Source organism: Rhinolophus hipposideros (assembly GCF_964194185.1).
Source record: "Rhinolophus hipposideros genome assembly, chromosome: 4".
NCBI lineage: Eukaryota > Metazoa > Chordata > Mammalia > Chiroptera > Rhinolophidae > Rhinolophus > Rhinolophus hipposideros.
The window spans coordinates 65,371,533-65,387,680 of NC_138050.1; the positions used below are offsets into that span (position 1 = coordinate 65,371,533).

The 16,148-nt window shown below is 39.8% G+C and overlaps 1 protein-coding gene across 3 annotated transcripts in view; it reads left to right on the forward strand.

The window, feature by feature from the left end:
• DZIP1 (DAZ interacting zinc finger protein 1) overlaps positions 1-16,148 on the forward strand; it is a 52,001-nt gene that overhangs the window by 25,731 nt on the left and 10,122 nt on the right. For 2 of the 3 annotated variants that reach the window (XM_081046352.1, XM_081046353.1), the window contains exons 11-16: positions 2,434-2,574; positions 3,030-3,078; positions 4,241-4,297; positions 6,024-6,080; positions 11,168-11,227; positions 15,352-15,491. In XM_081046352.1, the coding sequence (XP_080902478.1) occupies positions 2,434-2,574; positions 3,030-3,078; positions 4,241-4,297; positions 6,024-6,080; positions 11,168-11,227; positions 15,352-15,491 (504 nt within the window). The remainder of the gene's footprint in view (positions 1-2,433; positions 2,575-3,029; positions 3,079-4,240; positions 4,298-6,023; positions 6,081-11,167; positions 11,228-15,351; positions 15,492-16,148) is intronic. The other variant, XM_081046354.1, reaches the window with a different exon arrangement.

Sequence of the window (16,148 nt, forward strand, 5' to 3'; positions counted from 1 at the left end):
CCACCCAAAACCCTGGGGATCTTTACTGGTTTTTCCTTCTATTTTCCAGCTCAGTGTTTCCCAAACTACTTTGGGGGCACTCTTCCAGTCGTCTGTAAAAATGTAGGAAAGGTTCTTGACAATGTCTCCTTGGGAGAAATTCTTAGTATTCAGTGGGATATGAAAGGTTCTTTTTAGTCCTCACTCAGGAAACCTTTTTAACTTGGTTCAACCCAGTGCTTGTCTCACCTCATAAGCACAGAGCACTTCAGAGGGGGGACTCTGAAGTCTATTGATTGACATTAACTTTTTGTTGTCATTATCTGTTTTTAATGTAACTGGACTATATTGGAGCAGTTTTAGGTTCACAGCAAAACTCAGCAGAAAGTACAGAGAGTTCCCCAAATCCACTGCCCCCACACTTTATAAGCACCCCCACCCCCACTGTCAACATCCCACACCACAGGGGTCCATTTGTTACAATCGATGAATTTACGTTGACACACCATTATCTATCATCCAAAGTACAAAGGTTACTTTAGGGTTCACTGTTGGTGTCATACATTCTGTAAGTTTGGACAAATGTGTAATGACAAGTATCCACCATTATAGTGTCATACAGAATAGTTTCACTGCCCTAAAAGTTCTCTGTGCTCTGCCTAGTCAACCCTCCCTCCCCTCAACCCCTGATCTTTTTACTGTTTCTGTACTTTTCCTTTTCCACAATGTCATCTAGCTGGAATAATACAAGATGCCATTTCAGATTGGCTTCTTCCATCTAGTAATAGCCATTTAAAGTTCCTCTAAGTCTTTTCGTGGCTTGATAGCTTATTTCCTTTTAGCACTGAATAATATTCTATTGTCTGGATGGACCACTGTTTATTTATCCATTCACCTACTGAAGGACTTTGGCTGCTTCCAAATTTTGGCAATTATGAGTGAAGCTGCTATAAACATCCATGTGCAGGTTTTTGTGGGGACGTAAAGTTTTCAACTCCTTTGGGTAAAGACCAAGGAGCTCTATTGCTGCGTCATATGGTAAGTGTCTGCTTAGTTTTGTAAGAAACTGCCCAACTGTCTCCCAGAGTGGCTGCACCGTTCTGCGTTCCCACCAGCAGTGACTGAGAGTTCCTGCTGCTGCACATCCTCACCAGCATTTGGTGTTGTCAGTGGTCTGGATTTGGCCATTGGAGGTCCATTGCCGTTACTTTTTGAGTTGGTGATCTATTTCTTAAAGTTTTGGGGGCTGATTGATTGTGTGCACGTATTTATTAACATCTTCCATGACATGCACACTACAGTGGGGAGCACTGACCTTGAAGCCAGACATGAAAGTTCAATCTGAGCTCTTCTCCCTCCAGCTCTGAGTTTGGGCCAGCTACTTTATCTCTCTAGACTTGAGTTTCCCCATCTGTACCATGGGGTCAAAATCTGTACCCTAAAGGTGGTGGTGTGGATTCAACAAGGTGAAGTGCTTCCTAACCCAGCCTCTAGCACATGGTGTTTGTTTTAAAAAAATCGAGCAAGTTAGGAAGTGCTGCTCTAGACCCTCTTTGTACTCCTCACAGGCAACGTTCCCCCCCAGCCCCACCTCTATTTCAGAGGCACATCCCTGTCTCTACGTCCGGGCCATAGGTTTTGGAATGTCCTTAGCCCCAATTACCAAGTTTCCCCCCTCTCTGTTTAAGCAACTACTGAAATCACTTCAAGAATCTTTCCCTAAATTATTGAAAAAAAAATTCTTCTTGAATTCTTCTTATCCAATATGTGATCCTTCCTGACATTGAGACTCTAAAGATGAATCTCTATGAATCTTTGGATCTCTCTGTCCTCTACATCTCTCCCTTTCTTTCTCTTCCTTCAACCATTCCTTCCTCCCTCCCTCCCTCCCTCCCTCCCTCCCTCCCTCCCTCCCTCCCTTCCTTCCTTCCTTCCTTCCTTCCTACTTTTCTTCTCTTTCTCCCTCCCTTTTTCCTCTACCCTCCCTCCTTCACCTTCCTTTTTTCAGTAAATATTTATTGAGAACCTCGTAAGGGCCAGAGATTGTGCTAGTTGCTGGACACGTAAAAATAATTAACAGGGGCTCTCTGGCCCATGGATTGCACATTCGAGCTGGGATGACACATGTGGACCTGTGAAGGACCCGACTGCATGGGGTCAGAGCCGCTCTGCATGCGAGCAGAAGCCTTGATCATTTATCACTACCAATCCCTGTTATTTCATGTAATGTGCTCAAGTTTACTCAGCTCTTCACCTCATCAGTGCTGTCTGTCTGAGCTCGCTGGGAACAGAAAGGAAGCCCCTTGTATAGCCGGGTCATGGTACTCAGTGCTCAAAGATTGACTCAATGACTTCATGTGTCAGCAAAGAAAGCAGGGCATGTTCGTATAGACTGAAGAAGACATTTTACGTGCAGGGTGTAGACTGATACCTTTCTGAATTTTTTTTTTCCAGCTCCTGTCACATATAGAGAAACTTCGCACCTCAATGATAGATGATCTAAATGCAAGTAATGTTTTCTACAAGAAAAGGATAGAGGAGCTAGGGCAGAGACTCCAGGAACAGAATGAACTGATTATCACTCAGAGACAACAGGTATTTGGGGCTACATAGTGTCACTGTTTTTCTTTAAGCACCACAATTTATCTAAGGACATGTGCTTTTATTTTAGAACATTTGTAAGTTGGGTAAGATAAAGAAGATGGAGTATTTTTTTCCCCTGTGGTTGTTTTAAAAAGTAAATCCAATCATATAATTTTAAAAGGTATATTAAAATAGTGTAGAGCAGATTTATTCCATTAGAATTCAGGAAAAAATTTGAAGTTAGAGAAGAATTTCTTTTGGTAATTACTTGGAGAAGCAGCCCAGTCCAGGTGCTGCTTTCATAAAACTTTTGCCTCCTTGTCTTTAAAGTGCATGTGTCCTCTTGTGTTTTGGAGGATTTATTGAAAAAGTTCATTTACTAAGTCCAGTATCTGTCCATTATCCAGTAGGTCCCTCTCTAATTTCAAACATGTATCGTCTCGCTAGAAAACTGTTTTTCTTTGCAGATTAAAGAGTTTACCAGTAAACCATTAAACAGTGTCATTGAACCCAAAGGTAAGTGGACCAGGATCCCAGTGCTGGAAGCAAGGCGGTCCTCCCTAACCATTTGCTGGGCATCAGAAGAATGTGGGGCCCCAATGTTTTACGGGTGTTAAGATGGCATTCCTCTCGTTATTTTAATTTGGGAGATCTGTTACCATGTCCCAGAAAGTTGAAGAATTTTAAATACCTAAACTATTATTGAATGGTCTCCTCTACTTTTTATCAGAATATTGTTATGCACAGTAATATGTGCAGTAATCATTTATCTCGGGACACGTGTGCAGTAGGTGGGGTTATAATTAAAAGCACAGGGTCCAGAGACAGACTGCGCTCCACTCGCATCTTTGGCACTTTGGAGCTTTGTGAGTCTCTGCCTCAGTTTCTTCAGCTCTAAAGTTGGACTATTAATAGTAACTACTTTATTGTTACAAGGATTTCATGGGAGGGCATGTGAAAAGTACACCTATTAAACATTCATTCGTGTTAGCTATTGTTATTGATATTAAACTCAATTATTCTAAAATACTATAGGGCCTTGAGGCATTATTCTTAATTGTGTGTTGGGGTTAAAGGTTTGTTCTATATGTAGTGACGGTATTATACAACCTACTGACTGTAGCAATGATAGCCACCCATTTCCGTATCATTCAAGAGCTAGTCTAGAAGGGAGACTGGGACCAGATGTACACTCTCACAGTGAAGCATAAAGCTTGCCTCCTGCCTGGTCTCGTTTCAAGGGATCCGCTCTTGGTTCCTGCACGTCGCAGGCTGTTAAGGCGTCTGTGTCTATTTGAGAGCTACTAAGTGGGGGTTGGTAATGGGTATACGAGCTGGGTTGCCTCTGTTTCAGGGTGCCACAAGAGGTACATTAATCTACACACTCATTTCCCTCTTGTTTTGACAGAAAGGGTTGGGAAGGACCATGGTTGCCTATAACTTCTCTTAGCATAGTCAGATCAGATAGAGGAATACCTGTATATTTACTTAGGATAAATATTTCACTAAGTGATTTTTAGAAAAAGTTAGCTTTGTAAGGATTTCTATTAAACATCTTTATTGGATGAGTTATTATATGTTGTTCAATTTTGTTTATTGTTTTCTGGGGGGGGCGGGGAAATTAGGATAAGCGCTAGCTTGTGATTTTTGTCATTAATTCATCTTTTTGTTATTTCAGGGAATCCTTCAACCTGGCAAATTTTTGAATCTAAGTCAACTGGCCCAGCTATACCTGGTACGTTTCTGTAATTTAGCTCAGGGTTCTAAAAGATATTTTTAAAGTGCTAAACCAATATATAACTTCTGCTTATTATTTTTGGAGACGTTTCTTTGAAAACCCAGTGTGTTTGGAGATCTGTTTATAGATCTCCCAGTGTGTTATATTGTGATCTGTTTTGATTCCTGGCTTTGACCTAGTTCTAAAACCTAAGATTGTAAATATCCATGTGACGTGGTTCTGATTTATGTTAGCTATACCTAGTATTTTGCAGTTTGCCTAATAAAGGGATGACTACAACTTCTTTGGCATTGCTCCGGTTTGTACTTTCGGGTTTCCCATAATAATACATTGTGTGGAGACATGACTGGTGGCCCCCACGTTTTGGCATCACCAGGACTTTCAGTACTGCAGGCTCTGGACTGATGTGCAGTCACTTGAGTTCAGCTCAGCACAGCTGTCTCGCAGAGCTGTCAGGATGTGGCTGTCATCCAAAAAGGCATAATCTGTACAGTTTAGAAATGGACAGATTGTTTTCTTAATAATAGTTAAATAGCTGAGATATTTTTGTATCCATTTAGGAAAGCGGTGAAATTTAAGAAATAAAGGAGCAGGTGATCCTGCGCAAGAGAGGGCATGTGTGTGAACAGGGATCTGAGTACTAGTGTGTGGGGGGAGGGCCTGGACTGAGCTGGGCACCAAGCAACACTTGGCATATGGTCCCAGGACGGTGCAATGGTGAAGGCAAATCGATGAGCATGTTTGGGAATTTGGCACAATTGACAGGAAAATGCTAATGGTTTTAACCGCTCAGTCTTCTCAGATGCCTCTTGAGGTTGCTTTAGGAAGCCGAAGCAGTTGAGAGGAGCTGAGGAGGGGAGGGTAGTTTAAGTGCCAAGAGTAGGGCGAAGGGGAGAGTAGAAGCTAGACTTATATCTTATGACATAAAGAAAACTTATTTTCGGAGAAGGATGGAAAGGTTAAGGGCACTTCATCCTTTCAGAGAAGGATGGAAAGGTTAAAGGGCACTCGATTATTATTGTTTATACTTTAATTATATGTGGCATAATATTAGAATAATATTGTGTTCCGATAAAAACAGGTGGTGGGCTGGTATGTCCCATGGCCTGTAGTTTTCCAAACCCAGTAACTTCTACTGGGTTTTCAGAGGTTCTCTCTGGTTTGCTGTTTCTTAAAATTAACCAGCCTAAAATAATCAGTATCCCAAAGGGGCATATTTTGGGGTGGCAAACTCTGCTCCTTTTCACACAACTCTGTGAATATACTAAAACCCAGTGAATTATATATTTTAAAAGGGTGAATTATATTTCAATAAAGCTATTATTAAAAAATTGGTTTCACAAAAACTCATAGACACAGACAATAATTTAGTGGTTACCAGAGGGTAAGGGGGTGGGGGGTGGGTGATGAGGGTAAAGGGGATCAAATATATGGTGATGGAAGGAGAACTGACTCTAGGTGGTGAACACACAATGGGATTTATAGACGATGTAATACAGAATTGTACACCTGAAATCTATGTAAATTTACTAACAATTGTCACCCCAATAAAAAAAAAATTGGTTTCGGTTAGTTGGTAATATCTTTATCATTTGAAACAGCCATACCTTATGGTCTGTATATATCTTGACTAATTTGAGGAGTATTTGGTTATCATCTTTTCCAGATGCTTACACTTTAATTAGGGAACCCTAAGAGATTTTTTTTTTCTATGCTGTTTCAGTGAATGCTCCAGCCCCACAGACTTTGGATGCTAAGTCAAGTCTAACAGTGGCACATGGTAAGTTTCAGCAAAGTCTCAGACTTTTATGTGTAGTTTCCACCCTGAGTTAGATAACTTATTAACTGAAAGTGCTCTTCTGTGGGGGTAATTATGCAAAACAGAAAACATTTTAGTGAATGCAAAATAGTTAATAAAACTTCAGTCTTCCTATGTAATAGTGTAAACTAAATATACCCCCCAAAGTCATACTGTATAAAATGTACACGTTGCTTGACTCACGAGAAGAGATTTTAACTTTGAGAAGTACTTTGATTGTTTATGATTTTTGGTGGAAAGTGGTAGGTATTGGGTAAGAGGGTGATTTTCTACTAGACTGGCCAACCAGCACATGCCACAGGGCATATGTGATTGTTTTTATAACTTTCAATGTGGCAGCAAGTCACCTTTTTAAAACAAACAGTTTCAGCGATTGATGGGAAAACCTAGAAAAGACATGTGATGGAAACCAAAGGAAAAAAGTAGGAACCACTGGATGAAATTGCTGCCAGGATTCAGTTGTTGGAGTAGGCCATCGGGGTGATAATCGTGATTAACTTCTTCTAGTAGATAGGGGGAATATTTGTGGCCGTATTTCACTTTTATCCAATTAAGGTGCTTATACTTTTTGTAATTTTTTAAAATATGTTGTTTTCCTATGGTCTGCTGTAGATTATAAAAGAATTAAGATGGGAGGGGGACCATCTTTTTCCTGTTATACCTAATGATTACTTTATTCACATTTGTTTTAAGTCTTCTAACTAAACTTAAATCCATGGTCAGTCAAGTTGAACTTTTTGTTTTCATAAATATTGTGGTCTGTATATGATGGCTGTTCTCTCTGTCACTCACTTGTAATTATCCATTTTACTCACTGAATTACTCATGAAGTATGTATTGCCCCATAATTTTTTTTCTAAGATCATTTCAGGTGGATCAGATCCCTTGAACATAAGTTCACAATACGTAATGCATAAATTCTCCACATAGTGGATGTTTTTATTTATAAATGTTTAGAACATGGAGGTGTTTTGCTTTTTTTTTAACCTTTGTACCAGTACAGATAAAATGTATGTTGGACTTATCTAAATTTGCTGTAATATTGAATATACAAGATAGTTTTCTCTGGCATTATTCTCTATTCATATTATTTTATGTCAGGTCTAAAATTTCTGTGTTGCCTCCTTTTTGGGGGTTGAGTTTTGTAAAGCATTGCTGGCTACTTCTCTTTTTGTATTTCAACTTTGGTCTCTTTTTCTTTTCTTTCTACTTTGCTCCAGTTAGCTTTCTGTATGACATTAGACAAGGTCTCCCTTTTCGTTGTTTTGTTTGGTGCCTTATGTTTGGTGCCTGCTAAAGGACACACACAGTATCTACGCTACCCTGTCCGGGGTTACTTCAAGGCTCCTGACAAATCTGTTGGTTCGAAAGCAATGTGTTTCCCATGGACCCTGCCCTGATTGGGCCAGGACCACATGAATCAGCCAGGCCCTCTTGCTGGTATCTTCTGGGATTGAAATGCTAGTTTTAAATGCTCACCAGACCTGGCACCGGGCCTGCAGCCCTTAAATTGGGATCAAAGCTAATTTGTGAGCATCTCAATGAGCAGGAGCAAGGAGGAGGCTTGTTTGGGGCTCACTGACCTGCCCCCACACCCCCAGCCATGGCTGGGGGTGAGGGCGCAGGGAGGGTTAGTCATGTATTGCATGACATGAATTAGCCCGATTACCTCTCTGTCTTTCCTTTTGTCCCATCTCAAAGCTTGATGAGGTTCTTTACCATGAAAGATATCATGATAACTCATCGTTTTAGGTTGGGTTTCCAGGGAGACAGGCTCAGGTAGAGATTTGCAGATGGGAGGTTTGTTGGGCAGGGTTTCAGACAACACCCACGAGAGAAGCAGGATTGGGCAGAAGGGGATTTAGCTGCAGTGGAGCCCTCTGCATATCTTACCAGGCGCTTTAGAGCTGGGATAGCACTTTAGAATTTTCATGGATTGAGCTGATCAATTGTCAGATGTGGAGTGCCCCAGGAAAGGGTGTGTGGGGTGCAGGGAGGCTGCTGCCTTCAGCTGAGATGAAGCAAAAAGTAGAAGAAAGAGGTAGGAGGAAAGTGCTAGATATGAATGGTGCCGATTAATTATTTGGCTGGGCACAGAGTATGCAGAAGAGATTTGAAGGAAATAAGGTTGGTTGAGACTGTCCCTGGCAACCATTGGGTTGACTGTATCTGCTTGGGGCTGTTCCTGTGGCATCTTGTGGCTGCTGAATACCCTGAGGTTGAGCACAGCTGGATTGGAGATCTGGGCTTTGGCAGCTTAGCCTGACCAGAGCATGTTCAAAAAAATCAGAGCTGGGGAGACCAGTTGGGATGTTAGTAATAGTCTATGTGAGATTCCTCACCTCAGAATCAGGGTGTGGTGATGAAACGAGGGAGTGGATATAACAGCTGTTCATTGGAATTGGTGGAAAGGCTGGACAAGGGATTGGGGGACAAGGGCAAGGGAAGGGGCAGAACATGATGAGCTCAGATATTGGGTGGACGGCATTACTATTCATCGAATCCGGAAGATAAACCCAGCAAGGGCCAGTTGAGAGGCGTCATGGCATCGTGACCAACACCCTGGACTTTGAAAGCGGGCAGTCTGGATTCACAGTCGACTCATGAAACCATATGCTTTCCTCACCTGCCAAATGGGGAGAATTATGGCTACTTCGGAAGGCCATGGAAAGGTCGAACGAGGCAGGGCCTTTGGAGCAGGAGCCATGGAAGAGGCACTGGCGAAAGTTAGCTTTAAGAGTAAGGGGTGAGGAAGTCCAACAAAGTCAGCTGGTGGGAGAAAGAGCCGAGTAGAGAGCTGAGAGTTTTTCTTATGGAGGTAATGGTAGGAAACTGATAGAAGGATTTTGCTGGAAGCATTCAGCAAGTTCAGGGGGAGACTCAAGCCTCCGAGTGTTTCATCTCTCATCTTGGTGACCTCAGCTCAGGACAGGAGCTGGGACTTTGGGAGAGCTGGGCCTGTGTGTTAGAAAGCATGGGAATGGCAGGCCTTTCCTTCCACACTGGGGACATCAGCCTGCTTGTTTGGGGAGCTGCGGTCTGGTTGACCTCACTGCTTTAGCCTCTATAGTATAGGAGCACGGGTTCGGGGATCTACCCCTCCCCCAGGACCCTGCCCTATGCACCACAGCGGGAAAAGTCAGAATTTTCACAGTTTATCCTGACTCAAGAGAAATAAATCACAAGATTATCCCTGTACTATAATGATAATAAATATGCATAGGATGATTTTTTGAGGTTTTATAGAACTTTTCCACACAACCTCATTTTTGTCATTTTCATAAATTACAATAAAATAAAAACCATGTGACTTAAAACACCTGAAATTAATTATCATCCTAAAAGTTCAATTTTCAGCAGTTCAAACTACTGAAATAGTCTGTGTGTAGAACTTTACATCTTAATGCCGAGTAACAATTTTGGAAGCACATGTTTGGTGTCCAGCAGTTGTGGTACATGGATGGACTTAAATGCTCCTTAGCGGGGCCGTGTTCCTGTTTAAAATCAAAGTGGACTCCTACTTACTAATAGACTGTGATCCAAAAGTTCAGTGGAAAATAATTTAAAATGCATTTCTCCTATATAGCCAATATTAGATATGTTGACTAAGGTTGCTGGCCAAGCTATAAAACCCTGTTTATATATATATCCAAATACAACATATATATTTACTTGTATATAAATATTTTAAGAAAGGTAAAAACTGTATTAAAATTACGCCGATGGTAACCACTTTGAGCATCTCTTGTAATTGCAGAAGTCAAACGTGACTTGTATTCATCTTTCATTATCGGTATATATGAGTATTACAATTTTAATAGTTTTTTTCTTTCTTAAAATGTGTATATATATATATTTTTGGCACCCTCTGTGTGTGTGTTTGTCTGTATATTTGTATATGCCTAAAATAGAGTACCAGAAATACCCTTTAATAAATTAAAAGCCAGACCTTCAATGTAGGAGGTATTAAATCTGAACTAATACATGCAAAACACTTATATCTGTGCCTGCCAACCAGGTGAGCACTCAGTAATTGTCGTCCATTGTTATCCTTGCCTGTCACCTACTCTGGGGTCTGGTGGTAGAATGAAATGACGTCTGCCCTGTGGGGACCCGTGGAGAGCTCTCTGGGGTTGCCCTGTGTCAGTCTCCAAGCTAAAGATTAGTGAACTATGCACCTCCTAAGCCAGACCTCCTGATTGCATTTCATTCCGTGTCTAATGCCTGACTGCCAAGGTTACACCTTTAGCCAAAACCTGATTTCCCCCATGAATGAACTTTCTCTTTGTTGACAGGATGGTGTTTGGCTTTATCCAATGCTACCCTCAGGTTTCCTTGTGTCTACACAGTAACCTTTCCCTAGGAAGTCACCCAGAGGCCACCTCTCCCCTGCCACTGTTCTGGGGTGGAACGGGGAAAAGCCCATCTTCATCTGTCTGCAGCCATGCCCTGGTGACTCTCCAGGAGCAGAACTAGGTCTGAAACGTGGTTGAATGACATGGCGATGTTTAAGAATGGGTCTCAGTTCTGCTGCTGATCCTAGGGCCACCTGTCCTTATCCTGTGCGATCCTGGTCCTAACATTTGAAGACCTTGGGGCTATCAAGAAGTAGGAACCCCAGGGACCCGGGGACTTTTTTAATGTTTTTATCTTTGGGAATTGAAATCTTCTTAGTAATTTTCTATTTAGTCACCTGATCAAAACATTTTATAAGGAAAGTATGTATAAGGATAAGTGAAAAAGATCTTTTGCAGTTGTGTCCTTGTGCATTAAAAGAATATCGGGCACAAGGTTGATGAGTGACGAACTTTAACTTAATTATTTAAAAATATATTTTCCTGAGAGTGGAGTTAATGGAAAGAGAAGATACCATGAAAGAGTGAGCAGCATTAGCCGACTGCCTCAGTATTTTTTTCCCAGTAAATTCTTGCTATTTTACACATGATTAAAACAGTATGGAACTATAGCTTTCAAAATTGTTTGAAAGTAAACTAATTTTACTTTGCTGTTGTCCTATTTGTACTATTCTTATTTTTCCTCATTAATAGAACAGGCATTCTCATCGCACATACTGGAACCAATAGAAGAACTTTCAGAGGAAGAAAAAGGTAACAAAGGGCTTGATCAGGGTTTATACCTGCGTAGATTATATTTAGATAAAAGCCAAGCCTTGAAAATACGATATAGTTTTTATCACACTATATCAAAATTAGGAAGATGTTTATGTTTGGATTATATTTTCAATCTACATAGTATTTTGTCATCTTACTCCCCTAATATGCTGTTATGTTTGTGCCCTGCTTTATTATATTCTTAACATATGAATAAGAAATTTCCTGTGTCAGGGAACTTGAAAAAAAATTTAAGCCTTTATGTCAATGCAGACATTTTCTGATTAGATGACAGTCAACATACACGTGTCGTGTGTCCGGTCACTGTAGTTATTTCTCATAACTTGAATCTGTGAAATGAATGGGTGAAGTGCCCACTTTGAAAATTATTGAAATAGAAAGGAAAGCATAATTTTTAATCTCTGACTATGGAATATTTATGTGCAGAATAATATGTTTTTGTGGAATTTGGGAGCTGTTACTGGTTTGGGGAGATAATTAAAATTATTATTGCTTACTCATTTTATCTGGCAGTTCTAAAACTTATTTTCTATTAATTTTTGAAGCTTATGAAATTTTTTTACATTAATAGTATTTTCTAATGCTAAATTTGTGGTTCCTGAAACAATTATATTTGAATCAGTTTATCATAATTTTCTTCTTTGTAATAATGCTAATTTACCATATACCATGTCTTTAGGAGAAAACAAATTGTTATTATTTATATGGGCTCTGGCTTTGTCACTTTAGTTAGGAGAAATAAAATGATATATTCTAATATGTAAAGTCTTAACATTTCTTATAACTTCTGTATTCTCTAGACTTTTCCCCAAAATTTTTAAACAAAGCTACAAATTGAGAAGTGACTAAGTCAGGCATATCTATACTATCTGCATGATTTGTATTTTCATTTTACTTTCAAGTAACATGCTTTCTCTTTCTTACATATCATTTATTGATATCTGCAACACAAAATATCTTATTATCTAAAGAATCTATGAAATGTGTCAGGAGGTTCATAGAAAAGCTCCAATATTTTGGAACCAGAGCCTCAGCTCATACAGTTCACATTCATTTAAAAAACGAGTCCGCTAAGTTCCAAGAGGAATCCTGATTCATCCACCATCACCACTTTGGTTCCAGGTTCCACCCACTATGTCATTCTGTCCATGTTTCCTTTAGAGTTCTTCTACACCACCACTGGTTGTTGCCACATTTGGGAAACCAGGGCGAGAAAGAAAATAACCTTGACCATCCTTCATGGGTTCAGACAGCTCTAGTGGGAGGTACAATAGGGCCAAGGATCACCCCAAACATCTCAGTGTCCAATACACCATTACAGAAACTGACCACATCCTTCCAGTGCCTCGGAGGAGTCAGCATGCTGGCAGCAGATTCATTTTCACCAGTAAATTCCTCAGCTTGTGCTAACACTTTGCAGGTAATGCCTGTGCAGCGAATGCCTCAGGCAGTGATTTGCAAACTCAGAAGTAACTCATATGAGACAATTTCTGCATCCTTCTTTTTTGATAGTTATGTAGAAAGGTACTTGATCTTGCTGTTTATAGGATGTTAGAATGTGAGGGCCAGGAGCGACCTTGCTGTTTTTATAGGATGTTAGAATGTGAGGGCCAGGAGCGACCTTAGAGGCCATGTTATTATTCAGAAATTTGAAATAGGGGGATTAGGAGCTTACTCCAAGTCACTGAGTTTAATTTGTGACAGGGCTGGAATTTAGTCCAGGTTTCCTGCTTTCCATAGTTTGATGCAAAGAACAAAGTGATGGAGAGAGACAGGCTGGTCCAGGCTCCGCAGGGGTAACTTGGCGGCCGTAGCGGAAGTTGCTTTTACCTCTCTAGTTTTGATGTCCTCATGTGAAAAATGAGGAGGTCCTTTACTAGATGAGCAAGTCCTTTCCAACACAGAAATTCTGCTTTTGTTTTTGTTTTTTTCCTGTTTGCTTTACGCTACAATTATTTGCTTACCATAAGTGGTATATTGTATGTTTGATAGAACAGATCATATGTGTGGGCTGTTGTGCATTGGCCATCTGCTTGCGTATGCTTCAACATTTTTAATTAAAGGAAGTGCTGATCTCTAGAAAGTTTTGTTTTGTTGATATTGGTAAGCAATAGGTGCTCTAACTGAACTCTTCAGCTGTTGTTGGCTTTCAAGTGATTAATTCCACCTTTACATATATTATTGTTATTTTTCCTGTCCATTCTACATTCTTTCTCTTGCTTCCATCAGCCAGCCCCAGCCCTGTAAGAGTCTTTCTTACCACAGGTTTTTCTAAGTTTTCATAAATGGTTTTCCAAAACAAGCACCAACATATAAAGTAAATTTGAGGACCGAGGGAAATGTTTAATCGGACGTCCCTGGGGAACCTCAGTCACCAAAAGGAACTTGTCATCAAGGTTGAGGGTGAATCCGGATCAATCAGCATGTGAATTCAACGCCTGCAAGCAAAGGCCTTACGACTCTTCTAAGCTGTGGCCAAGCCATTCTTGGCATCGCTTGACCTTTGCACGCCCCCATGTCCTGGAGCAGACAGGGCCCAGAGCTTTTCTTCAGCCTACGCTTCTGTGTAATTCCTTTTATATCCCAGATACTGGCCAACAAATTATCTCTGTGCAATCGGGGCAAGGGATGTATCTCTGTCAATGGCAGCACCACAACTCTAGGCTGTCTCTCGGTACCTCTTTTTACTTTTAGCCCTCGATAGTTGTAGAGTCCATGGCCAACTAGCAGCCAAAGTCAGCGACACAGTCATGACTGTAGCAAAGCCCTTAGGTGGTTTCAGAATATTGGAAAACAATGGTGGGAAAAACAGCTGCATAAATACTGAGAATATAACATTTTAAATTCCTTCTGACTTTTAATGGTAATCATGTAAAATTTTATCGTTTTGACTTAGCAAACCGCAGGAGCAAAGTACAGAAAACATCAGCACGTAGGATTTTTCCCCGTTTAATGTACAAATACTAATTTGACTAATTTTGCTCTCAGCTAAACAATTTATCAATAAATAGAAATATCCCTTACTACTGGAATTGAACTAGTGTTCAGAAAACATGGTAACCAAAGGCATTTTGTTTAAGATCTACAAATCCAGGTGCGGTCAGTACCTAAAAATCCCATCTGTTGAGAGGTGGATGAGGCCGGGGAAGAATGGAGTTTCTGTGGGGGCATGTCTGCAGCACCACGCCTAGGCAATGGCATTGGGTGCCACCCCTGTTGGGTGAAACATCCCTGTTTGGAGATTAGAAGAGTAAACTCCAAAATGATAGCATCACTGTTATATTCTCCCAGATCTGCCTTTGGACATTCACTCAGGGTCTAAACTGCCCAGCACTGGGTCTCTTTCAAGTTTTTTGACATAAGGACTCAGTTCTTCAAGGTCGTGTGATTATGCCCTTCTCTGAATTCTCTTGAATAAGACATTTCTGTGTGTGTGTGTGTGTGTGTGTGTCGGAGAGGGCTAATGGGGGATAGAAGGAATAGGGAAGGAAATGTTAGGAGAATCTGGCCTGTTATTTTTTTCTTTGTTTTTAATTACGGGTTGTTTTAAACAAAATATACTTTTCCTAAGACTTCTGTTAAGCTCTTTTTCATTTTGGCAAATATTTTAAGAGGGATAATTTCACACTTTAAGATTTTATGTGAACTTAACTTTTACTAAATTTATTATATAAAAACTTATTTTAAATAAATCAAGCTTTTTCTTTAAAAAATGATACATAGGTTCTAACTGAATTTAGGAGAGATGAATTACTCAGGAAATAGTAAAATAATTTTAGAAGAAAACATTAATCTTCTAAATAAGTTTTTTCCATTGTTCTTCTTTAGAGATATATTTCTTACATTACTTGTCTAGCTATAATTCAGTTGTGATCAAGAGTCTTTAAAGACACTTGAAGTTTTGAAGGAGACTTAAGAAGTTCTAAAAGCTACAATAATTGAAGCATTATATATTAGGTTGAATGACTACAATATCCCCAAACTTAAAAACATTACAAATTCTTACTTGCTGTTTAAAAGTTGTGTTTTATCATTTTCTGCTTGGAAATGTAATGTATGTTTAATTGTTTTCGAACACATTTTTTAAAACCTCATTTCAGGAAGGGAAAATGAACAGAAATTAAATAACAAGATCAATTTAAGCAAAGCTTTGAAGAATAACCCCTCTCTCACTAAGGAAATAAGAACAGTCCTGGAGCAGAGTCTGGTGGAGAAGTTGGAAACCTTGGGGATTAATGCAGTAAGTTCATTCATTTTTGGAATATTTGCTGGTTTTGTTTTGTTTTCTTCTGTTTTCTAAATAAGAAAGGATCAGAGAAGGGAAGAAGACATGTCACTTCTGTCCACATTTGGAGACCAGAGGTTAATGAGATATGATTTCTCACTCTCTCAGAAGGCATTCACTGTGTGTCTGGCACCTTTCTAAGAGCTTTACAAATATTAAGTCATTTAAACATAGAAACAAATCTCTGAGATAAGTGACAATATTTTCTCCATTTTACAGAGGGGTTAAGGCACTTGCTTCAGGTCACCCCAGCTAGTAATGAAGGAGCCACGGTTTGTATCTAGGCAGTTGCAGTGCTGCTTACATTCTGCTGTTAACTCCAAATTGTTGCCTATTATAAAATAGCACTTAAGCAATACTTGTGAAATGAATGGATGAATAAATTTGTATTTCATGTTCTTGCCAGACTGAATAATTCTGGTACAACATGTTTTAAATATTCTTTGCTTCTTACATTTTTACTGACATACATAAAATACATAAATCTTGAGTGAACAATTTACATTTATATCCTATATGTATGTATTTATATGTCTATGTGTGCATATATGTATGTGTATAGGCATATGTGTGTGGTGTGCACATGTGCATGTGTGCATACGTACATACACA